This window comes from Micromys minutus (genome assembly GCF_963924665.1).
Source record: "Micromys minutus genome assembly, chromosome: 16".
NCBI classification, from domain to species: Eukaryota; Metazoa; Chordata; class Mammalia; order Rodentia; family Muridae; genus Micromys; species Micromys minutus.
In genome coordinates, this window is record NC_137985.1 from 50055593 (window position 1) to 50081777 (window position 26185).

The 26185-nt window shown below is 46.8% G+C and overlaps 1 protein-coding gene across 1 annotated transcript; it reads left to right on the top strand.

Annotated features, from left to right (window-relative positions):
* Positions 1–31: 31 nt before the first annotated feature.
* Positions 32–25497, top strand: HEXA (hexosaminidase subunit alpha). The gene is made up of 14 exons (XM_080929776.1): positions 32–319; positions 15490–15582; positions 16711–16776; positions 17621–17667; positions 18034–18144; positions 18757–18858; positions 19838–19970; positions 21399–21579; positions 22487–22570; positions 22805–22877; positions 23393–23576; positions 23753–23843; positions 24385–24489; positions 25263–25497. Exons 1-14 carry the CDS (start codon positions 67–69, stop codon positions 25324–25326), a joined length of 1587 nt encoding a protein of 528 aa, XP_080785902.1. The 5' UTR covers positions 32–66; the 3' UTR covers positions 25327–25497.
* Positions 25498–26185: the final 688 nt, after the last annotated feature.

Consider the following 26185-nt stretch of genomic DNA (forward strand, 5'->3'; position numbering starts at 1 on the left):
CGCCGCTCACGTGACCGGGGCCTCACGTGGGCCCAGCCTGCTGGAAGGGGAGCTGGCCGGTGGGCCATGGCCGGCTGCAGGCTCTGGGTTTCGCTGCTGCTGGCGGCGGCGTTGGCTTGCTTGGTCACGGCGCTGTGGCCCTGGCCCCAGTACATCCAGACCTACCACCGGCGCTACACCCTGTACCCCAACAACTTCCAGTTTCGGTACCACCCCGGTTCGGCCGCGCAGGCGGGCTGCGTCGTCCTCGACGAGGCCTTTCGACGCTACCGTAACCTGCTCTTCGGTTCCGGCTCTTGGCCCCGACCCAGCTTCTCAAGTGAGTCACTGCCGGGTTCTGGAGCCGCCTTCGTGCCTGGGTCAGCCCCGGCCCGGCTCCCAGACACCCTCCCGTTGGCCTCTGCACAGCCACCTCCCACGCCTTTCTTCCCCTGCTCTTTCTCCAGATAGCTGGCCTCCCTGGCTTAGCCCCTTCTCCGTTCCCCTTTCATTACTCTGACTCCTTGGGGTCACAGTTTATCCCGAATCCTCCTTTTGAGAGTTGTCGTTAGATTTTTATTTTTATTTAGAAATGCCTACTGTAGGACCACAGTGCAATCAAGCTGTCGGAATATATGCAATATGTTGCCTTTAGACATTTAAGATGATCCTTTAGGACATGCCCAAGTGGTACAGGCTTCTTGTGCAGTGACCAGAGCTGCAGAGCAGAACCCTGCATGTGTCTGGTACATAACTTGGTTAGTAAATGTTTAAATGTGAGGGCAAAGAGCTTTCAGAGACCTAGGTAGAGGCAACTCGAGCAGAGGCCCAGAGGGCTGTGCAGAACCTGTGGGTGTGGGGAGCCACAGAAACGGAGGTGAACAGTATTGGACCCAGGTACTGTAGATGCTAAGCAAATCCAGCTTGCTCCTTCCCAAGACCTTTTGTTCCAGAATTGAAAATAGAATCTGGTTCTTCCAGATTTGTTCATCCTTGGGGCAGTAAACAAGTGACTGTTAGTAAGTCACCTAGGTCATTATAGTCTGAATCTTCTAAAGTGCCTCCTTTGGCCTTTTCTTCCCTAAGTGTGCCTGTAATGTCATGGGTTTAACAACATTGTTAGCTCTGTTGTGTTAAAAGCTGTGATACAAGGTTGGTTCTTTCCTGTTCCCATTGCTGTGACCAAAAGCTTTGTTTTGTCTCACCTGCATAGGAAGTAGTCCCTCTTGAGAGAGCTTGGGGGTGGGGGCTGAGTTTGAGGCAGCTTGTCACATCGCACAGCAGTCAAGGATCAAATAGAATACTTTTCCATTTCCCGTCATTTTTCCGGCAGGTAAGACCATGCCATCCACAATTGGAGGTGGAGGGGGGGATGGGGGTGTGAGGTTGTCTTACCTCCTGAGTTAAAACTGTCTCTAAAAGCACATTTCGTAGGTAATTCCAATTCATTTGTTGAAAGTGAAGATTTATCATCCCACAAGGCATCTCCACCCTCCTTAGTTTTTTCCTCAGATCATCAAAAGAGAAGAGGATCCGCAGGTTCCGGGTTTAGAGTAGACTCTGATTTCGAGGGAGCTGGAGGAGCTTGTAGTCTCAACCCGAACTCCTTTTGTCACAGAATTGGAAATTCGAAATGCATCTGGGGAATATAGGAGAGACACAGCTAAGGTCCTGGGCCGGGAAAGAGTAATGATCAGAACTCTCTGCAGACTGAGTTGCTGCTCGGTTGGTGAAGTGCTGTAAACCCAGGGTTTGAAACCCCTGCTGCATCTCCTAAAGCCTGTCATGATGGCACACGCACTCGGGAGGTCGAGCCACGAAGATCAAGAGTCCAAGGTCATCTTTGGCTACACACTGAATTTGAAGCCACCTTGGGTTGTCAGAGACCTAATCTCAAAGCAAGAGAAAAACAAATTTCTCCACTCTTAAGTGACCTGGTGGTTATTCTTATAGAAGACTGGGTTGCTTTTACGTTTATTGCTTTTAAAACGGAAGAAAGTTTCATGGTGACATAAGAGTGTGTGTGGAGAATGGAGTGACCCATAATGAGAAATAACGATAAAAATACCTTTAGAGATGAGGCAGGTATTAGGAACAACCGTATTTAGATGAGGCCCAAAAGTATGTATTTATCTATTACTATATTTCATTTTGAACTCTCAGGGCCTTGGTTTAAGTTTTGTCCATAGTCTTCAACAGGCTGGGTGGTCTTTCTTTCTTTCTTTCTTTCTTTCTTTCTTTCTTTCTCTCTCTCTCTCTCTCTCTCTCTTTCTTTCTTTTAATATTATTTATTTAATGTATATGAGTACACTGTCGCTGTCTTCAGACACACCAGAAGAGGGCATCAGATCTCATTACAGATGGTTGTGAGCCACCATGTGGTTGCTGGGAATTAAACTTGGGACCTCTGGAAGGGCAGTCAGTGCTCTTAGCGGCTGAGCCACCTCTCCGGCCCTGGCTAATTCTAAGCCCGAGAAGCTCAACCCCTGTGGTGTGTGTATGACTAGGTTATGTATGATATGGGAAATCTTTAAGTCTGGTTTCTTAGAGCTACAGCTGCTCTCCCCACCTTCAGGATATTATGCTTGAAGTCTGAGCACTGGGGAATCTGAATTCTGAAACAGGATGCATTCCCCACTCATCCTAGGACCAGACTCCATGCTTCTTCCTCCTTCCTACCCCAACCCTGTTTGGTTTGTTTTCTGTCTTCAGCTACTTGGAGCCTTTCTGGGGGTAATAAAACCAAATAGCTGTAAACATCTTGGCAGTCTTTGAAGGAGGGTATAATAGTGGGGAAGACTTGGTGATGTTTTAAAATAAAATGTAGTTGAAGCCGCCTATCAGTGGTAGATTATTTAGTGTGCACAAATTTCTGGGTCTGACCACCCACAAAACAGTGATGGAGAAAAAAAATAAAAGGAGGGAGGGAGAGAGAAAGGGAAGGAGGGAGGGAGAAAGAGAGAGAAAGAGAGAGTGAGAGAGAGAGAAAGAGAGAGAGAGAACCCTGGCATGCCCTCCTCCCACTTCCAGACAAGAGTAAAGTAGGGCGGGTGTTGGTGGAGTTGTTGCAAACTTAAGAACTCATGCTTGGGTATGTTGTAGCTTTTTTGATTGTTAGAGTCATAGGTTTTGATTTCCTTCACCCTTCAAGAAAATGTTTAAACCAAAAGCAGGCATTGCGGCACATGCTTTAATCCTAGTAACTCAGGAGTCAGAAGCAAGTGGGTATCTCTATTCTGGGGCAGCCTAGTTTATACAGTGAGGTCCCAGGCAGCCAGCCAGGCTACTGAGTGAAATCTTGCCAATACATAGCTATACATACATACATACATACATGTATGTTTGACCAATCTGAAAAGCTCAGAAGAACTGGTTAGGTATGTAGACATGAAGATGTGTGCACATGTACAAAAATTTTTGTTACCTGCTTCAAGTCTTAGAGAAACGGATTGAGTTTTCTTCTCTGTTCCTTACTGTAGCAAATACCACCATACTCCGGAGGTGTTCTCTCTGTGTTTTTGCCTCTGTCTTAAGTTGTAACTTTAAGTTTCCCCAGCTAATAGTGGTGTGCCTGTCGGTCAGACGTGAGTGTGGCTGGAGTTCCTCTTTTGCACTTGTCTGCTCAAGAGCAGGAAGTGGGGGTGCTCCATCAGCTCAGCAGTCCGCAGGCAGCCTGTTACTTTTGTAAAACTTTGGGGGCAGAAATGGCGGAGCCTGCTTATCGGGTACATGGTGCTACCCTCACCTCTCCCTACTGTTCACCCCTGATGTTACAGTACAGGAGTACACACGTGTGGCTGTGTTCATGTAACTGAGACTGCAGGCCTAGCTTGGGCAGATGAGGAGTTAACGTCCACCTTCTGCGTGCTGGAGTTGTCCGGCTGTTTGCCGTGTGTACCAGCACCTGAGTGGAAGGAGCCTTGAAATTGGCTGTTACACTCTAGGGCACCCACTCCCAGGACTCCTGGGTAAGTGCCGCATAGCAGGGTTTGCTGTGGCAAAAGGGACTTTGGAAAGGGCAGGGAAGTGAGTGTGTGCCTAGCGGCAGACACGTATGATTTGGTATGTTTTGTCAGCCTACTCTGAGGGTCAGTGTCATTCTTGTTTGCAGAACTGAGATTGAATGCAGAATGTTTGTCATCCTTACACAGCTCCTGGCTCTGGTAAGGGGATTCCGTCTGATCTATCAAGAGTCCTCTCTTCATGGCATCCCTGCAGTGCTCATGGGGAAGACTGTCAGCCTCTGGGAAAATTAAGCTCTGATCATATCTTAGTCTTAGTGACTCCAAATAGAAACGTCTAACATCTGACTTCTTCTCATTACCATGCAGTTAATGAGTGTTTTTTTCCTTGCTGAATTTACCACTTCCCAAAAGTATTTCTAGCTTCCCTCTTTCCTTCCATCTTTACTACAATCAGTGTTTGTTAATCAGTTATAATTAGTTAATAGTGTAAGTTCAAAGACTACATTAATCGAATTGTTCTCATCCCTACGGAATTTACAGTTGCAGTCTGGGGATGTGGCTGAGATGGTAGAGTGCTTGCCGAACATGCACAAACCCTGGGTTTGTGTGCACGTACTGGGCATGGCGGCACACATAATCCCAGTACTCAGTAAGTGGAGGCAGGAGGATCTCAAGTTCAAGGTCTTCTTCAGCCTTGTAGTAAATTTGTAGCCAGCTGTGTGGGAAAAAAATTACAGTTCCTGAATGTGAGGTTATAAGCATACAATAAATTATAATTTCTTTCTGGATATTTGAAGAATGCAGAAGAGGAGGACATGACCAGTGTTAGGATGTGGGGAAGGTGCATTTGGAAAAGCTTTTCTTAGATGCCTGTGATCCAGAGGTATTCCACCCTGGAGACCATCTTGTGGGAAAGGCCTCAGGGAAAGAAGCCTTTTTAATTCTCATTCAAGTTACTCAAGGTCAATGTGGTTGATTTGCACAGATCTCAGATGGAACAGCAAGTTCTGAAGAGTCACTAAGCCACCTAATGAGCACTAGTAATCAGGAGCATTAGAGGGAGGCATTTGTTAATAGTGTAAGTTCAGACTATATTAATCAAACTGCTCTCATCCCTAGTACACAGGTAGCATTGCCTAAGTTAGCGGCCTGGGGGCATCTGTGGTAATAATACTTAGAGACAGGAACGGCAGTTTTCCTGGTGGTCGGTGAGGACAGTTGCTGGACTAGTTGGCTGCAGAGACATAGCCTCTCTGGACTGCCTGGGGGGTTTCAGAGATGATGTGCTTGGAAGTCTAGTGTTAGGATGAGGGTGGGATGTTGAAGATGGTGCCCATATTTGCCATTTAGCAGTGTGAGTACTTGTTCTCACTTACATGTCACTTCCAGTTCACACAGATAGAGTGAAAAGAAAGACTTGACCAAGAGACCTAGGGTGGACTGAGGCTGATTGACTGTAAGTCTGTGGGTGTGTCTAGTACAAGGGATCGTAGCCAGTTGATTGGTAATAAAGCTTGGGAGACTCCAAAGACAGGAAGGTTCAGCAGGACCCTTAACTCCCAGTGGCTCACAGTGGCTCCCAATGGCTCCCAGTGGCTCCCAGTAGCTGGAGGTCGTTTGAAGAGGAAGATGTCACATCACTGGGAAACTACTCAGCCAGAAGGTGGGTTAGTTCTTCCTCTGAGTGTCCAGATCATATGACAGCCACAAGACTCCCCGGCACAAGGTGTAAACTCCACAGTGCCATGGTTGGAGATTCCACGGCTAAATGGCCAGAGTCCCAGAAGACAAGCATGGAAGCAGGGTCAGCGGGGAGATGGCCAGAGCAGCACCAGGACTGAACTCCAGGATGAGAGATGGCGCCTCCTCTCAGAGCGGGGTGTAGGGGATGTGGCATTGTTCTGGGAAGAACAGGGCTCGAGTGAGGGAGGGAAGGAAAAGAGCTGGAGTTATCGAGATTAAGCAGCCATGAAAGGGTGTGCGAAGGAGGCTGGTGTGTAGTGCAGGTGGGTCTCCGAGAGGAGATGGCCTTACCTCACTGGAAGGGAGCGGAACATGAAATGAGCCACAGGGGCTATATGGGTTTTTTTGACCATAAAATGGCCAGGGACACAGACCAGCAAGACTTAATGTGGGAACTTAATGTGTGCTCAAGAGCATATCATGTGGCAACTTAGCATATTGCTAAAGACTGTTTCCAGTCCAGAGTGACAAGATGATTCATCAGTAAATATATAAGGGTGATTAGTTGTCCATTTGGAAAAAGTAAACACTGTCTCTTGCCAAACATAAATTCCAGATAGATTAAATATCTAAAAATCAAGATCTCTAAGATAAAAGCATTAGAGGGAATTTGCAATCCTAAGCCTTTCTAAGAAATAGAGAAAAAAAATAAAGAAAAAAACTATTGTATTTGCTCTGTGAAAACTATAAAGATAAAGAGGGGCATGTGGTTTCCATCTGTAGTCCCACATTTCAGAGGCTGAGGCAGGAAGATTACCCAAGTGTGAAGCAAGACTGGGCTACCATGAGATTCCTTGTTTCAAAACACCCCCCCCCCAAATATTCGCATCTTTAAAAAATAAGGTTAATTCCTTGGATTCCATCAGTGGTAGAGAGAGCACTTGCCTAAACCCGGCAGTTTTGGGCTTAAATAAATAAAGCAGGCAAGGCTAAAAGTCTAAAAAGAGCTCCATAAGCAATAATAGAAAAATAACCAGCCAGGCATGGCTACACTGAAAACTTACTAAATGGCACACAAAGAATATGGCTAGTGATTGTGAACAATGCTTAAGATTGTCAGTGAGGAGATGTTTCTGTTTGAATGTTCTTGTTTTTTAAGTGTGTGTGTGCGTGTGTGTGTGCCCCTGTGTCTGTGTCTGTGTCTGTGTGTGACAGTGCTCACAAAGTCCAAAAGAGGGTATTACATCCCCTGGATCTGGAGTTACAGGTGGTTGCGAATCACATCATGTGGTTGCTGGGAACTGAACTCAGATCCCCTGGAAGAGCAGCAAACTCTCTCTTAACCACTGAGCCATCTCTCCAGCCCTTCTTTTGTTCTTGTTTTTTTTAACCAGTAAGTAGAGATAGACTTGAGATGGGCCAATGGTGGAAGAATGTGGAGATTTGGCCCACATCTGTGGGTTTCAACTATAAATAAATAAAACATTTGAAAGTATCATAACCAAAAAGTTTCATATCTTTGCCTGATATTTCTGTCTCTTAAAAAAAAAAAAAAAAGTGTTCTGCAGCTGGGTGGTGGTGGCGCATACCTTTAAACCCAGCACTTGGGAGGCATAGGCCAGTGGAGATCTGTCAGTGAGTTCAGGACTAGCCTGGGCAAGTTCCAGGACAACCGGGGTTGTTAACACGTAGAACCTTGTCTAAAGAAAAAAAATAAAAACATAAAACTCTCGTACACACTTGCTGCTATAATGTAAAAAAAGTTAGAAACATAGGGTCCTTCAAAACATAGGGTCTCGGTGAACAAGTGTTTGCACCAAGCTAGACAAACTAGTTTTGATCTCCAGGACACCACAGCAGAAGAAGAGAATGACTCCTGAAGGTTGTCCTTTGACCTCTGCATCCAACATACCTGCTGTGAACTTCCCGCAAACTAAAAGTTATAAAATAGTGGGGCGTGTCCACTCCTTTAATTCCAGCACTCAGGAGACAGAGACAGGTGGATCTCCGAGAGTTTGTGACCAACCTGATCTACAAAGAAGTTTCTGGACAGTCAGAGCTACTTACAGAGAGAAACTTTCATCTTTGCGGGGAGAAAAGGCTTTTAAAATCCAGAAACTTGCAGGTCATAATTAGGAGGTAGATTAAGTTAGGAGTGTTCCATTAATGTGGTTTGTTCAGTATTTACAAGTGATAGTGGTGGGTTTCTCTCAATATTTAAAAATCTGCAGATGATTTTACTAAATGGGAAAATGCCATAATCTAATGTATGCTAGGACTCATCTTTGTTTAAAATCATAAGGGGGTTGTTTTGTTTTTACTGGAAACTGAAGTTGTTAGCCGAAGTTCTCTTTCGGGATGGAGGATTGTGTGGGGATGTTCTTCTTCTGGTGGTGATGGCACTGAAAGGGACAGGTCAGAGTTTTAAAGTATGGAGAAAATAGAAACATCTCATTTTTACCACAAAAGATGGGCTGGGGGAAAATGCTCATGAACATTCATTTCTTCAGCAGGTGAGAGAGTGCACTTCTGGGGGAGGTGTTAGTAGCTTCCAAGACAGCTGTTGCATCGGAGGCTAGAGAGATGGCTCATTGCTCTTGCAGAGGATCAAGGTTCAGTTCCCAGCACCTCCATTGTGGCTATTCACAGTCTGTGACTCCACTTCCAGAGGACCCTCTTCTAACTTTCATGTTCATTTGCATGCACATGAAACATAGACATAAATGCAGGCAAAATGCTCCTGTACATAAAAATAAATCTGAAAGCAGAGATTGTATGGAGTGGCCCTGACTACCCTAATCCCACCCGAATATGTCCCATGCTGCAGAAGACCTCTCTGTGAACCCAAGTCATGCTTCCAGATCATACACAGGAGGCTGTTCTGATGCAAAGCCTTCTAACCTCTCTGGAGGTAGTTGTGCTGTCTGCCTTAGCTCATCGCAGGGTTTAGTAACCGTGTGTCTCTTCCACTACACTGTGAGCTCCTCAAGGGCAGGGACCAGGGCAGGTTTTTCTTTTAACTGCCCCAGCTGGTGGTGCACAGGGAGTGCTCCGTGTGTCTTAGTTGGCAAGGCCAGAGTGTGGTGAGTGGTAAGGTGGGAGGCAGAGAACGGAGTGCACATAGGACAGACCTTGTCAGTTTAGAATGCCAGAGCCTGTGGGCAGGGAAGGTGTCCTCAAGGGGCCAAGCCAAATGCCACTTTATAACACAACCCCGATCATTTTCTCTGCATTGCCAAGGTTTTGTGTCCAGTGCACAACAGCTAGGGGTGCTGTGATTTGGGAAAGAGTGATCTGGGTGGAGGGAAAGATGGCTTTGCACTCAGATGAAGGTTCATAGTTTCCAAGTGCCCTACAAGGAGCAAAATTTTCCTTCCAGAGCTGCCGAAGGGCCTAAAAGCTTTTGATTTACAGCCCCAAAGTTCTTGAGAGTATCTGAAAAGGCGCTTTGTGTGAGCCTGGGCTGTTAGCGACCTCCCGGATTCGGTGTGTGAAGACTCTAGGTTAATGTTTACCATTTGTGGCTCTCTGCTGTAGCACAGTCACTATGCATCCATTGCAGTAAATGTGCATATTTTAATTCTAGCATCATTCATTTTTTCAGCAAACACTTATTGACTGACTACCGTGTATCAGACACTGGGAACACAAAGACACAGATTGGTCCCTGCTGTTGAGGAACTCACAGCCTAGGTGAGGAGATAGACAGCTTATATTAAGATAAGTGTTCTTAGGAAAGGGTGGGGGAACGGCCAAAACAGTCTTGTAAAAGGAAAACCAGCATTATTTCTTAGCCCAACAAGTGTGGAAGAAATGCCAAGTTTTTTAACTGCAGGACAAAATTTGTGGTGAGAAAAGTGTGGATAAGACAGGACGAGTCCAGGATTCTGGCAAGAGCTCCCCTTGCTATGATGAAAATTCCTGAATAGATCGGGAAAGAGGATGAGCCTTAAGGTCATCCGTGGCCCCTGGGCTTCACCTGAAAACCATGGGATCTTAGACAAGAGGATCTTTTTTTGCTTTTGGTGTGGGGGTCAAATCTTGGGCTTCATGATCTTTGATGCTGGGCACGTGGTTTATCTCCCAGTTGCATCCCCAGGCCCATCAAGTTTTACATGGAGATTGTCATGATCAGATGCTCATACCATAGGTTCCCAGAAGACAGCAAATTGACATGAGGAATGTGTGGAGGTGGAGGGACCACCTGGGTGGGTGGGTGTTTGTTTGTTTGTTTTTAATGTGAGAAAGTACAACAGCCTGAACTGAGTGAGGCTTTGGCCCAGCGAGTGTGAGAAAGCAGCACAATGCTAAGAGTTGATAGTCGTTGTAATTATAAAACTTAATTGGGTTTTCTGTTTCGTTGTTGAGTCTTTAGAGCTTAGGACAGTGTTTAACATGTAACATTGTTTTGAGTGAGTGGGTCTGTACTTGGTGGAAAGTGTTCAGGAGGATGCTGTTATGGGGGGTGGGGTTCAGCCACTGAAGATCCAGTGGCTCTTGAGACAGCTGAGCCACATGTGTACAGTGTCAGAACTCTACAAGAGGGACTGGCCTAGAAAGAAGGATTTGGAAGCTTACTGTGGGAGTAGAGATGTCCAAAGAGGACATAAAGTGAGGACTAACCAAGCCAAACTCAGTTAGCCAACAGGTTCTCCAGGGAGGGAGGGAGGATGGAAAAGAAACAGACAATTAGACAACGTTATAATGTGACTCCAGCCAGTGCTGAGGCTGAAGAGGGTTTATTTTTTTTTCCAGTCTGCCTTTTTATCATACATACATACAAAGAATATGGTCAGTCCGAAGGCATGAACAGAGTGGTTAAGGAACAAAGGTCCCATGGTTACTGTATTTGGAATCTTAACAAGACCCATCAAGACACAAGGAGCACACTCCTCAGCTGTATTCATCCTGAGCCTATTTCATAGTCTTAGCCCAATGGCAAATTCCTGCCAGGTTCCTAGAAGCTCCCCCAAAGCTCTCCACAGAGGAGGAAGAGAGGAGGCTGGCATCAGAAGAGATGGTCGTGTTCAAGGAGGTAGACCGAGAGAGCAGAGGCCCCTTAAGTCAATGGAAGTCTGTTTTCATTTTGAGACAGAGTCTGACTAGCATGGAACCCACTATATAGATCAAGCTGGCCTTGAATTCAGAGAAGTCCACCTTTCTCTGCCTCCTAAGTGTTGGGATTAAAGCCCTTTGCTACCAGAGGCCACATAGAGTGAGCTTTGTTTCAGTTCAAGCTTTATCGGGGATGCTTGGCCGTCCAGGAAGAGGAGAGTGGATAGCAGGTTCGTCCTGACAGCAGGTGTTTGTTCATGTTGATCACTGCTGCATTCCTAACACTTAATGAATAAGCCTGGCACTTAGTAGGCCCTCAATAAATATTGAATGAATGTATGATATGAATAAATGAATGAACTGGAAAAGGTCCCGTGAACTTGGTTACAGAACCACAGAATTTTGGTGAAGCCATTTTCAGAGGAGTATGTTTAGGGAAGCTGGGTCTTAGGCGCATGAGCAGCATGTTGTGGAGGTGAGGACATGGTCCAGAGCGAAGACTGAGCAGATGCAGCCATGTGAGCACTTAGCATGTGCCATATTCATGTTCATGGATTTATCTTCCCTTTATCTACCTGGTACAGTAGATGTCCTGGTCCTCATCTCAGATGAGAAGCCTCATTTCAGTGAATAACCTGCCCAGGGCCTTGCAGTTAAAAAAGACTATCATCAGTATTTAAATTCCAATCTGCCTGACTTTGGAGTTCAGTCCCAACCACTAAGAATGCGTTTTTTTCCTCCATTTTCCTTAAGGCAGGAAAGCCAGAGTAAGCGTGGGTGTTTGAGGTGATGTGCACTTGAGACTGGGGAGATGCAAATACTTTAATGCTGGTAGGAAAGAATCAGCGAGAAGAAATCACTTGAAGATACTTCATATGAGAGGAGTCTGAGGGGAGGTCCAGAGTATAGGTGAAGTGAAATGTCTTCCATAGAGAGGGAGAAGAAGGTAAAGTCAGGTGCAGGTTGCAGGTGTTCTGTGAGGTGGGAAAGGTAGATGTGAGGTCTCAAGCTGCTGAAGGAGGTGGGATAGGGCGTAGACTTGAGAAAGGTGGCACAGGCTTGAAGATGTTCCAGAGAATAGAAGGGGGCAATGGAAGACAAGTTTCTCTGTTTTTTGTTGTTGTTGATGCATGTGTGTATGTGTGGTATATGTCTGTGCGTGTGCTTGTAGAGAGCAGAGATATCAGATATCTTTTGCAGTCGCTCTCCTCCTTTTCACACAGGGTCTCACTGAATGTAGAACTCACTGATTGGGCTGACTGGCTGGCCAGCAGGCCTCCAGGATTCTCCTGTCTTTGCTTCCCATGTGTGTGATCACAGGTCTGATGGCTTTTCAGGCACATGCTAGGAATTGGAGCTCAGTTTCTCATCTACAGCAAGGGTTTCACCACTGAGCCATCTACCCAGCTTGAAGACTTTCATGGGAGCCTCAAGAACCTCTATAAATTTAGAGGAATGCAGTCCTGCTGTTCTGCGTCTCTCTCTTAGGCCTGGAGAGGCACAGCTGCCAAATGTGAAGTTGGTCAGGACCAAGGATTTTGTTCCTTGGTATGACAGACAGGCTGTTGAGAGCATTGTCGCCATTACACCTGTGCATCTGCCCAGCAAGTAAGGAAACGGGCAGGAGAGGATGTGCAGACAGGAAGTGGAGGAGCTGTGTAGTAGAATTCAGAGAAACGTCCTCTGTGGGACCTGTGTGATGAGAAGAGCCTTGTACGAATTCCATGTTGGTGGTGAACTTAAAGGCATTGTAGGAGTGAGGCTGGCAGTAAGGACAAGGCCGGGACGCCATGCTTATGTCTTTAATATTCAGACATTTAGGACTTTTTAAAACAGTTACTTCAGTTAGAAAAGGATACAAACTGCTTTGTGAACCCAAAGAAGAGAATATTTCATAAACTGATGAGAGCAGGGTGCTGGCTGAGCAGGGTGGGAATTCGCGGACATGACACAGGGCCCTGAAGAACTTTGTCCATCTGCGGTCATGAGGTCTTAGGAGCAGGAATGTGGTCCCACCCTGACATTGTGGTTTGGCCACTGCAGAACCAGCTTTCCCAGCCCTGAGCAAGCTTGCTTATACTGCTCCTGGGCACCTAGGACTTGACAGCTTCCTGTTCTCCCAGCTGACCTCATGGCACCCGGTGTTTGCTACCTTAGTCCAAATGCCAGGCATGTTGTGAGTGTGGAGGTGGCTGGCGCAGTGGCAGCATAGAGGCGAAACCAAGTGGTGACACAGTGTTTACATCCTTTCAGATGACCCAGTGTCCCTCCGGCTTTGTCACCTCCCCCAGACCTTCTCTCTGGGAGCTTGTTTAGTCCCAGCCATGGCATCGACTTTTACCAGCCCAAAGCCAGGCGGTCCTGGGAATGCTAGGATTCATTGCAGTAACTGGAGAAGGGGTCTTGTGTGAGGGCCATTGTTCTGGGGAAAGGCTTTCCTGATCAAGGTCTTCAAAAGAGTCTGCGGCACATTCCCCTCACCCAGATTATAGACAGCAAATGTGTGTGTGTTTAGAAAAATAAATATGACGTTTAGCAAAAAATAGGAATTTTCCTGCTTCCCAAGTGGTGGTTCTGATGAGCCTGGAGTTTTCAGCTTGACCCCCATTTTCCATTAGGACTGTGATGGTGGTAAATAAATGGAGGTGATTTGTGACTTCTCATTGGACAGACTGAGGACCATGAGGAAGACAGGGAGGCCTGGGACCTTTCTTCTCTCCTGTTGACCATCTGGACAGTCAGGAGTGTTCTGAAGTCACACTGGGGCCACACTGGAGATAAGAAAGGCTCAAAGAGGGCTGGAAAGATGGCTCAGTGGTTAGGAGCACTGACTGCTCTTCCAGAGGTCCTGAGTTCAAATCCCAGCAACCACATGGTGGCTCACGACCATCTGTAATGGGATCCGATGCCCTATTCTGGTGTGTCTGAAGACAGCTACAGTGTATTTATATATAATAAATAAATCTTTTTTTAAAAAAAAGAAAGAAAGAAAAGAAAGAAAGGCTCAAGGAGACAGGTTTAGTTCATTGAGAGGTATAATCTGTCAGTGTTCTTCACCAGCCTCTAGTGTGGGGGATTTGTAGACATGTGTTTAGAGAGACAGGTCCTCTGAAGAACAGAGTTATAATGACAGGTCTGAGTTAAATTCCTTTTCCCTAAGAGGTTTAAGTAGGAATTAGTGGGTTGGGGATACTGGATGCTTAGTGTGAGGGGAAAGATCTGTTTGACTCTGGTAGGGTAGAATGACTCTAACTGACTGGCATCCTTAGCTGAGGCGTAGACACATGGCAAAGCCTAGCATCTCTGGTTTGGCTTTCTTTACAAGGATTGTGGCACTTGGGTCCCTTCCACTTCGAGATGGGTAACATTTGGGATTGTTCTGGTTCTGAAGACTCTCCTTGCCTTCTGCCAAGCCATTCTTTCCCTGACAATGTCGTTTGAAGGGTGTTAAGGGTATTGTAGGGTCACTGGCATACATACAGCTCCAGGAAAGAGCAGAGAGAAGGTTCATTAGTAAAATCAGACTACTTTGCAAGCTGGGTATGGTGGTACATGCCTGAACTCCTAGCAGTCAAGAGACTGAGGCAGGAGGATTGCTACAAGTTTGAGGTTAACCTGGGCAGTACCTTGTCTCACAAAACAAAATAGACCCCCCAAAAAAAAAAAAAAAAAAAATCAGAGCACTCTGAAATCCTCAGAGGTTAGAAATAAGAGAGAACTGCTTTGGCATTTTTATCTGCATGGGACTGGGGTCTGTAGTCAACATTGCCAAGTGGCTTGGCTCATGCAAGATGGCTTTTTCCCTTGAGATGAAAGATTTACCTAGAGAACCTGCTGGGGAAAGGACAATGAGACAACGAGATAAGCTGATGCCCTCGGCCTCTCTGAGGGCTTAGCTTCCTCATCATGGGGACCTCCTGACTGCTGCTCTTATCTGAGCCTTACCTTTAACAAAATGGGAATTCCTTTATGGGGAATTTTGAAAGGCAGTAAGTACTACATACAGTGTCCTTCTGAGTCTACAGTGAGGTAAGGATGCACATATCCAAATCCAGATGTTATAATTATTAAACCTTAGGTGTGGCAGTTTAATAATTATAACCCCAGCCTTGGAGCTGGAGAGATGGCTTAGTAGTTAGAGCACTGACTGCTCTTCCAGAGGTCCTGAGTACAAATCTCAGCAACCACATGGTGGCTCACAACCATCTGTAATGGAATCTGATGCTCTCTTGTGGTGTATCTGAAGACAGCTACAGTGTATATAATAAATAATTCTTTTTTTTCTAAATACCAGCCTCAGTAGGCAGAGTCAAGAGGATTGCCTTCAGTGTGGAACCAACATGCTCCACACACAAGTTCTGAGCCAGCTAGGGCAACACAGCAAGATTCTGTTTCAAAGCAAACTGATCATGGAAAAATATTTTGGGGGAAGAACAATGTTAGTAAATCCTGTGATTTACATGGCTGATTTGTATTGTAGCTTCCTATGTGGTGACCAAGTAGCAGGAGAGTCTGCCACTCAGCAGGTACTGCAGTGTGCTGACCCTCTCTGAGCAGCTGCTGTTGAGACGTTGGAACTATGCTGGGGCTGTAGAGAAGAGACAACAGTAGGGATAGCTGCCAGCTACTCCAAACGGCGTCGGAGCACAAGCAGAGCAAAGGCTCACCGTGACCGGGCAGGGCCAGTGCCGAGGATCAATGCCCTCCCTTTCAGAGGGACTAGAGCTAGGGATCTTCCTAAGAGCTGTGGGTTTGCCTATTGCTTCTGGGGGCAGGTCAGCCCACTGAGATTACTTTGTCTTTACAGAAAAACAGCAAACGTTGGGGAAGAACATTCTGGTGGTGTCAGTCGTCACAGCTGAATGTAATGAGTTTCCTAATTTGGAGTCAGTAGAAAACTGTAAGTACCATTCTGTTTTCTGTCTTCAAAGCAAGCTCTTGTCTGGGACTCAAGCTAGCCTGGGCTAGGCTGCTGCTGAAAGACCTTAGGGACTGTGGCTCACCAAGTGTCAAGACCTACAGAAAATGTCACAGACTCTTAAGTCCCATGGAACACTCGCCTTCTGGAGTGAACAGGGGACTAATTAAGGTGTGGACACATAGCCAGACATGGTGGTTCACACCTTTAGTCCCAGCACTTGGAAGGCAGAGGCAGGTGGTTTTCTGTGAGTTTGAGGCCAGCCTGGTCTACAAAGGAGTTCAGGACAGCTAGAGCTACACAGAGAAACCTTGTCTCAAAAAAGAAAAAAGGGAGAGAAAGAGAGAGAGATGGACACTTTACTGGGTTTTCTCAACGACATTTAATACTGGAGGGAGGACATATGGGGTCGTTTATGCTACAGTAAAGCTGTCATTAGTCCTGAGCAACAGATTCAGAACTTTGAAGTCTCCAATGTGAATGCTTGAGTATTCGAATCTTTCTCAGATTTTCCTCCTGGCTGAAGCCTGGAGGAAAAGGCAGTGCAAAGTGGTCACAAGGATGGTCAGGACCATCCTGGACTGGACCCTGCAGGCTGGCTGGCATCTCATGATTCTTGGGGGAAAACTTAACCAGCAAGCTGGCTGGTGCTTTGCCGAGGACCCTGCCTAGTGTGAACCACATGTATCATTGGCCAGGCCTACAGGGCTAGTTGGTGCTCACCCTGCTGTTTGGATGTTTGCTGATTATTTATTCATTTATATGTGTTTAATATGTATAATTGTTCATGTGTGCACTTGTCTCAGGTGTTTCCTCAGTCAGTCTCCACCTAATGGTTTTAAAGTAGCGTGGAGCGCATTATTTCACTAGACTAGCTGCCTAATAAGCTCCTGGGATGTGTTGGTCTCCATCCTGCCTTCCCCGTACCCCCAGCACATCAGTTTTGTGTGCCACTGAGTCTGGCTTTTACAGGGATACTGAGAATCCAAACTTGAGCTCCCTGTGACTGTAGCCATCTTCCCCTGTGTTGTCCTCAGTCCTATTTGTTTTCTTACTTGTTCAGGGACTGATACAGAATGCTTTGGTCTACACTAATTTTTCTCATTTCAGACACCCTGACCATTAATGATGACCAGTGCTTACTTGTCTCTGAGACTGTCTGGGGCGCCCTGCGAGGTAACATTGTCGGGAAGGAGGTGACACTGTCTAACTTGCTGCGCAGCACACATGGCCGTGGGAGTGGACCCTGTCCCAGACGCTGTCTCCCACCCGGTCACAACTGGGAAGTCTTTGAGACAGAAGGCTAGCCTAGGCATGCTAGTGCGCATGCCAAGAGCCAGAAGTTCATTGTGGGTAGTAAGGCTAGACTACCAGCCATCTCCTAGAGAGAGGGAGGGGGTGGCTCATGCCTGTAATTTGTGCTCTTAGGAGGCCAAGGTTGAGGCATGTTCTCAGTTTTTGTGGTTCCGCTGCCTATCCATATACTTTGAAGAAAAAATAAACAACCCCACTCAATCCTCTGCCCTTTTGCACAAAAGGTGCAAGGCTACAGATTTGAGATCCCACTGCAAGTGGGAAGAGTCCCAGACAGTACACAGTAATGTGTTTCACAGGTCCTGCCTAACCACTATGATCTAATGAGCCTTTTATCTTGAAATCTGGGCACTCAGGATACTTTGTGGAACTTCTGTTGTTTCCTGAAGTAGGGCCCACGCCACTGAGAACATGCAACACTCTGAACTCAGTCTGCCAGTGCTTGGGCCACAGTAGACTCCAAGATAGTGTTGATTAGGCAGACCCTGAGGGAAGTTGCTGCCTCTCATACCTCAGCCCTCAGCAGCTGGGCCTCCCCCTCAGGAACAGAAGAGGCCCTGCTGTGGATCCAGACTCCTTGATCTGGGGTGTGGTTCTCTTTTCATGGTTCACTGGGAGATCATAGACAGCACACTGCGGTACCCTTTCTAAGTGGACACACCTTTTCACTCCTGGGTCTTTACTCTGCCTCTCCTCCTCCCCACAGGTCTGGAGACTTTCAGCCAGCTTGTTTGGAAATCAGCTGAGGGCACGGTAAGCATGGCCCCAGCAGGAGGCGAGGAAGAAGTAAGGGGAGAGTCTGTTTGGAGATCTGTAATGTGGCTCCCTTGGGTCAGTTAGCATTTACCTTGATGCCATATTGCTTTGAAGAAAATAAACCTTCTGGCTTTAGGAAATTCCAGTTTGTATATTGAGTAGTGCATGGGATGCATGCTTGGGTGGCATGGGATAGTTACTTGTACTCTTTGATGTGGAGAGGTTGGTGGAAAAAGTGGAAGGAGAGTTTCTTTGGAAAATGTTCACACATAGTATTTTGGGGATCTTGAGAGAGTCTCCTTTCTCTGTCCTGATGGTAAGCTCCCTTTGAGTCCTGATATATCCAATGTTTGCTCCACACAGTTTTTTATCAACAAGACGAAGATTAAAGACTTTCCTCGATTCCCTCACCGGGGCGTACTGCTGGATACATCTCGCCATTACCTGCCATTGTCTAGCATTCTGGACACACTGGTAACCAGGCCTCAGGGCCTTCTTCATTTCATGCATAGGTTCTGGGTAGTGGGGCATAAAAGAGCATTTGTATGTAACTCTGTGAGCCTCTGGGAAAAATAGAAGACTGCACACTCCAGGATAAGATGGGTTTGGATACAGTGTTGCTTATACTGTTTGGGGGGATTGATGTCTCTTGCCAGGCACATCTGACTGCAGTTTAATTAAGTCTAAATCGTGGGAAAGTTGCTCTAAAGCCTTTGCTGGGGAAGTTGCTAACACTCCTGAATCGTATGTGCAATTGTCCATCTGCCACACGTGGCTGCCTTACCTTGCCATATTATATGTCAGCCTTGGCTTCTCTGAGTTAAGTTATGGGGCAGCTGAATTCCCAGCAGGCCTCACAGTCAGATGGGAGGAGGCAGTGTTCTAAGATACATGGGGACTTTAGAAAGCAAGGAGGCTCTACTGTGACTGCAGCTCTCAGTGCTGTGGCCAGGATTCATCTGGAAGATGGCTCTGAAGCATGCTTCCTCACAGGAAGAGCTGGCTTATATCTGCCTTAAGGAAATATAAGTGTGTCCCTGGAACTTGAGGGAGGTTGAGTTTTGCTGTTGTGCTCTGACCTTCCAGGATGTCATGGCATACAATAAATTCAACGTGTTCCACTGGCACTTGGTGGACGACTCTTCCTTCCCATATGAGAGCTTCACTTTCCCAGAGCTCACCAGAAAGGTATGATTTATGTTACCCAAACATGGTCTCCAGGTTCTCAAGGGTAGTAGTTTTCAGCGTAACCGATCAGAGGGGAAGGGCAACAGCTTTGAAGTCAGGGACCAAGGATTAAAGTCCCCACATTAAACCATTTTGTAACCTTTAGTGGCTGATATCTCCTGGTTTTGGTTTTTTGATGTTATTTACATACATTCTGTTAAATGGGTACAGTTCTTCCTTATTTATCTCATTAGCCTTAGAATGCTCAGATAAAGTAGTAGATGCTGTCCTGGGCAGATGGGCAGTCTGCTGAGGGTAGAGAATGAAAGTGGGTACCTGGAGCTCAGTGCTGAGTTTCAGGTTTAAGGAGTGACCCTGGTCTTAGTCAGTGTTCTATGGCTGTGAAAGACACCATGGCCACAGCAGCAACTCTTATGAATGAAAGCATTTAATTGGGGCTTTGCTTACAGTTGAAAGACTTAGTCCATTGTTCTCATGCAGGTAGACATGGTGCTGGAGAAGATCTATAGGAGAGTGAGCCACCAGATATGAGTGCACTGTCCTGTTGCTCGCTGTCCTCAGACACACCAGATCGGATCCCACTACAGATGGTTGTGAGCCACCATGTGGTTGCTGGGAATTGAGTTCAGGACCTCTGGAAGAGCATTCAGTGCTCTTAACCACTGGGCCATCTCTTCAGACCCTCTGGGGACCATTCTTACTCAACTTACCATTCCTACCATTACAAATCTTATCTCAGAAAATAAGAGAAAGTTGTACAGGAACACACGAAATGGGGCTGCTACATGCAGGTATGCACACTCAACAAAAGAAAGCAGTAGATGTGATAACTTTTGGGAAATTTTATTATAGACTCTTGAAGAAGTCACTAGTACACATGGGCTGTGGACAAGTGTTTTAATGTTCAGGGTGTTTGAATATCTTCTGTTCCAAATAACCACAGTGAATGAGAATCTAAAGGGTATTTTCTGCCTTTCAGGGGTCCTTCAACCCTGTCACCCACATTTACACAGCACAGGATGTGAAGGAGGTCATTGAATATGCAAGGCTTCGGGGTATCCGTGTGCTGGCAGAATTTGACACTCCTGGCCACACTTTGTCCTGGGGCCCAGGTACGAACAGTGCTGCAGTTGGAGGGGTCTGCTCAAAGAGGGGCTCAGAGTGTCAGTTGTTATATGTTTTATATCTTGGCCTTGGCTCTTGAAAAACTGTTCTCCATCAACTCCAGAGGCAAAGCAAGGAGGCGGCTCGGCTGAGCCTACAGGCATAGTCCTCACCCTCGCTCCTGCTACGGAAGTCATTTCTAAGGGTGTCTTGGCCCCAAAGTCTTCCTGCCTGGGGCTGCTCCTGGGAAAAGGTGTTATTTATGCAGAGAGCACTTTCACTATCAAAATTATGGGCAGGTGGAACTGGAGAGATGATGGCTCAGCAGTTAAGAGAACTGGTTGCTCTTCCAGAAATCCTAGGTTCAATTCCCAGCACCCACCTAACAGATAATTAACATGTATAACAGTATTCTCATGAGATCTCATATCTTTTGTTGTGCAGATGCACATACACAGACAAAACATCCATATACATGAAACGACAGCTTTAAAAGTATGTATGTATTATATGTTTGTGTATGTAAGTGAAGAGGCCAGGCATGTTGGTAGACATCTTGTAAATCCATCACTTAGGAAACCACAAAGGCAAGAGGATTGAAAATTCAATGCCAACCTGAGGCACAAGTGATTCAGGCTTTTGCCCTCTGCCCTCCCTCCACCCCAACAAAAGCAAAAGTGTTTCCCAGACACTGCTGTCAGGTTTTTATACCTTAGAGTAGATACTGAGGACTTTGACCCCTAGGGTAGAATTTGTATGAAAGAAGATGGGGCCCAGGGGTGCTGGCACACATCTTTATCCCAGCACTCAAGAGGCAGAGGTAGGCAGATTCCTGAGTTCAAAGCAAGCCTGGTCTACAGAGTGAGTTCTTTATTATTCAGGGCTACGCAGTGAAACCCATTCTGAAAAATCAGAGAAGGAGTGGAGGCTAGCCTTCAGAGATCACCATTGCATGGTGAGCTCACTCACTTGCTTCTGTATCCAAGAGCCCAGAGTTCCCCAGATGACACCTATGGGAAGACTGGAAAGGGCTGCTACCTGGCCTCTGCCACACCTGGAAGCTTCCAGGCCCAGACACATCCCTCAGGAAATGTGGAACTGGACAGTAGGAACGAGGGTGGAGAGGCTGTCAGTGGGTGCTGTGTGCTGTCCCCTTGAGAACCGACAGTGGCCTCAGGAGCTGGGTGATTTATACTGGGAAACATGTATTGATGCAGGATCATACACATGAGTATTTGTGGGCCTGCAATCCAGCCTCAGTCTCTGATGGTAGATATATTTGTATTTACTTGATTGTGGTGGTTACTGACGCCCGTGAGTACCCAGTGCTACACATGTGGATGAACATAGTCATCTGCTCTACAACAAGGCCTAATGTGCCGGAGTGTACATAGACATATGTATTTGTAACACTTGTGGGTTCTCTGTTAACTTAGGTGTCCCTGGGTTATTAACACCTTGCTACTCTGGGTCCCATCTGTCTGGCACCTTTGGACCCGTGAACCCCAGTCTCAACAGCACCTACGACTTCATGAGCACACTGTTCCTGGAGATCAGCTCTGTCTTCCCAGACTTTTATCTCCACCTAGGAGGAGATGAAGTTGACTTCACCTGCTGGTATGAGCCTTTTGGACTTCATGCACCAGCCTGAGGGTGGGTTGCTCAGTCAGCACCATGGGCCTACTACTGCTACTTAAGGACTCACTTTTGAGGGAACCATGTCTCATCCCAGAGAGGTTCTATTTGAGGAGCAAGTATAGGGCCTCTCTGTTGGAATGAACCCTGCCTTCTCCCTCACATCCCTGAGATATTTGTGGATATTCTGAGCCTAGAACTGTCTTGGAAAAGTGAAAGATAGAGGAAAAAAATAATCCCTACTTAAGAAGGCTTAAAATAGTCCACTCAAGAGTTAGTGCAAGCTAGGGAGCACTTCTGATGTATCTGGGTTCCCAGCACCCAAGATGGACAGGTCATGAATGCCTGTAACTCTAGAGCCAAGGGATCTGACATCTTGCAGCCTTGGTGGGACCCTGCACACATGTATGTACATACACACATCATAAAGTTTTACATCTAAAAACATGAGTCTACCTGAAGTACAGAATTCAGGATTCATAAGTGAAAAGACCTAATTAATGTTAAGTCATAAAGTTCAAACTCTCAGACCTACAAAAAACATAAGGGCAAAAACACATGGCAGGTTAAGAAAGCTGCAGGTCAGAAGTCAGAGGCTTCCTGACAGCAGAGCCAGAGACCAGTGTGATCCAGAGAGCAAATGGAAGATGCATTCTCTCTGACAGCGTGGACTCGAGACTCCTCAAGATCAGGCCTTTTCTTTTTTAGCCTGTGTCTTTGGTCCATGTAGCTTTGGGTGGCTACAACTTGATTGGAGACCTTTGGCTGTCTTTGGTTTTGATATTCTAGGTGAAAGGGGCAGTTACAGGAGGCTAGATGACTAACCTGAAGGTTGTCATGGCATCAGAGTAACAGAAGCGCTAATCATCGCTCTTTTCTGGCTTCTCAGGAAGTCCAACCCCAACATCGAGGCCTTCATGAAGAAAAAGGGCTTTGTTGACTTCAAGCAGCTGGAGTCCTTCTACATCCAGACGTGAGAGAGGAAGAAGGGCGGGACATATTAGCAATCACCTTCTGTGAGAATGGTGTCTGTTCTCAGTACCAAAGTACCCCAGGACCACTCCCTGTCCCACAAGGGTCCCTTTGTCCTTTCAGGTTTAGAGTGGTCAGGTAGTAGACCCAGAGATGGTTGTACCCAGTGGTTCAGTACCTAGAGGGCTGGCACACAGAGCTGGTGACACTTTGCTGATGCTCCTCTCCTCTCCAGGCTGCTGGACATCGTCTCTGATTATGACAAGGGCTATGTGGTGTGGCAGGAAGTATTTGATAATAAAGTAAAGGTGAGCCAGGGGCAGAGAAGAGTTGTCCCTGTCTCCATCTCCCTGGCCCTCCCCGACCTCTGTAGGGACCAGCTATGTTGCCAATAGGCTCTGCGGTCAGAGAACTGGGTGACATCTCTTTAGCTCCCTGAAGAGCCCCAAAAGTGTGACTGCTGGAGTTCAGAGTGAGAAACTTTTATTTAATTGTGGCTGCTTAGGATTGTTGAGGCTTTATGTGCTGTGTTTCCTTCTGAGTTATAGCCTTAGATCCTCTGCTTCTTTGGACCCCACTGCCATTCCCCTCAGCTCTCAACCAATAACTACTTGTTCCATGTAGACAGGGAAGCTGCAGCGGGGCTGGGAGGGGAGCATCAGGAAGCTCTGTCAAGGATGTGTGTGACTGACAAAGGAATCGGAAGCATCCTTGGCCGCTGGGAAGTAGGGGGCTCTCTGCGGCCTGGGCATGATGTACATGAACGAACCTCAAGAATCTTCTGAATTCTGTATCATCACTGCCCTTTGACCTTTCCTGACAGGTTCGGCCAGACACCATCATACAGGTATGGCGGGAAGAGATGCCAGTAGAGTACATGGTAGAGATAGAAGAGATCACCAAGGCTGGCTTCCGGGCCCTGCTCTCTGCTCCCTGGTACCTGAACCGAGTAAAGTATGGCCCTGACTGGAAGGACATGTACCAAGTGGAGCCCCTGGCATTTCATGGTGAGAATGGGCTACTCTGCTGATTGGCCAGAGTCTGGACTGAGATGCAGGGTGAGAGTTAAGAGGGGCAAGGAACACATTGTAGTTGAGGAAATGAAATGGCCCTTCTGAGGAGAGGGCTGCACTAGGTTAGTTAAAGGGGAGCTTTACCATCATGGTCTGTTGTTTTCCCTCAGGTACTCCTGAACAGAAGGCTCTGGTCATTGGCGGGGAGGCCTGTATGTGGGGAGAGTATGTGGACAGCACAAACCTGGCTCCCAGACTCTGGTAAGATTTTGGGGGTGAGGCCAGGAGGGTAAGGTAGAAGAAGAAGGAGTTAGGCTTGAGGCTGGGCTTGTACCTCACAGTCTCAATCCCTTCCAGTTACCTAGTGCTTCACCCTGAGAGGAGGGCACTGAGATGATGCTTCTCTTTGCATGGGATGCTCATGTCCCACATGCATGTGCAGGAGAATGGCCATTGTCTCCACTAAACAAGTACCATAAAAGCCCAAAGGTACCTGCTTGAGATATAGTACGGGGAGTAAAGACAGTTCTCAGCAGCCTCCCCTGACATGGTTGGGTATACTAAGCTAACTTTCTGCTAGCATGCCTCTAAGGCTTGCCCTTATTCCTGTATTTGGGGGAGGAGGAACTTGGGATCATTGCCTGTATGTTAATGAGGATGGTTTTAATGAACCGAACTGAGCCCTCGAACCACCTGAGAGTCTCCATCGCTTGTTGGCTTTGAACAAAGTATCGTTCACAGCTGAGCCAGTCTGGGACAGAGAACACATGGGGCCCACTCTGCTGTGTTCTCCCTCCTGTAGGCCCAGAGCGGGTGCCATTGCTGAGAGACTGTGGAGCAGTAACCTGACAACTGATTTAGACTTTGCCTTTAGACGTTTGTCGAGTTTCCGCTGTGAGCTGCTGAGGTAAGCAATGGGCAGATCTGAGAAGAAAAAAAGAGTAAGAGCTAAAACTTGGAAGTTTTTTGTGCCAGGTACTGTTTTTTGACAGCTCTGTCCTGTTGAATTTGTATCACAGCCCATAGGTAGGAATATTTGTTCCCATTTTAGGAGTATACAGCTCCTGAGTACTTCATTAAAAATCTGTAGGAAGCAAGATTTGAACCTGGCAGCTCTGAATGACTCATGAATGCCTATACCTCCCTTGACTGTGGCTTGTGCAAGCAGTCCTTTGATAACCTAGAAACACAGCCTAGTACAGAGCAGACATGGCTGAGACACTGGGTGATTGAGCTAGTATTTTGTTATCTCCAAGCATGTTGGGGTTGGTGGTGGTGGTGGTGGTAATGGTGGTAATGGTGGAGGTGTGCTTAGAGGTCCCTAAAGGTCCATTCTTAGGACCTCTGAGCCTTAGCTCCAAGGATGGGGCTTAGTCCCCAGCTTGGTCCTTTCTACCGTGGTGCTCATAGAGTGTTAGAAGCAGAAGTGGGCCAAGAGCATCAGACATCCCTCAGGCCCTGGCCTCTTTCCACTGTAACTGAATTTGGGGGGGAGTAGATACCTACATGATAGAGTGTCCTCATTGAGAACCTTAGAGAGAGGTCACCAAGTAATTTGGGTACAGTCATATTTTTAGATTCACCGACATGGGAATGGGGGCTCTTGGTTATCTTGGAGATGGTGTTGCCATGGTCCAAGGCCAAATAACTCATCTTCCATCTCTTTGTTTTCTCTTACAGGAGAGGAGTCCAGGCCCAGCCCATCAGTGTGGGCTACTGTGAGCAGGAGTTTGAGCAGACCTGAGCCAGCCCCACCGAGCACCCAGGAGGGTGCTGGCCTTCAGAGAGCAGTTCCTGGAGCTAGGCTTCCACTGCATCCCGGCCAGGGGAGAAGGCCCCTTGCCCATGTGCTGGAGAGAAAGAGGCTGGTGCTGGCACTGGTGTTCAATAAAGATCTATGTGTCGTTTTCTCTAATCAGCGTGGGTTGTCTGTGTTTAAAGGGGGCTGTGGTTGTGGTTGGGGGGGAGAGCATGAATAGCCCTCAGGTCACCAACTGTTAAAGTCAGGTTAGACTCAAGTCACCAACAGTTAGACTCAAGTTAGACTCAGGACCTGCTCCTGGAGCATACAGGTTAAAGGCAGTGCTTTGCCAGTTCTCCCACATGTCTGTCCTCAGAAAGGTCACTTCATTTTGTGTCCCTTCCAAGAATTCTGTGTGTGGAAGAAGATGCTATGGGAGCTTAGAGAGCTCCAGACTCAGCCTGTTTCAGCGGTCCCTTCCCATGAGCCTCTGCTTCATGATCCTCCTGGGTTCTTGAATTTCCTTGAACAGTTGAACAAATACTGTGGTTCAGGCACTGTGATAAAAGTGTTTCAGTTCTCTTTTTGTTTTGAGGCAAGAGTTTTTTCTTTTTAAGAGTTATTTTGTTTTATTTATATGATTACACTGTAGCTATCTTCAGACACACCAGAAGAGGATGTCAGATCCCCTTACAAGATAGTTGTGAGCCACCATGTGGTTGCTGGGAATTGAACTCAGGACCTCTAGAAGAGCAGCCAGTGCTCTTAACCACTGAGCCATCTCTCCAGACTCTGAGGTAAGGGTTTTATGTAAGTCAGGCTAGCCTTGAACTTGCTTGTATATATTGGTCTTGAAATTTCT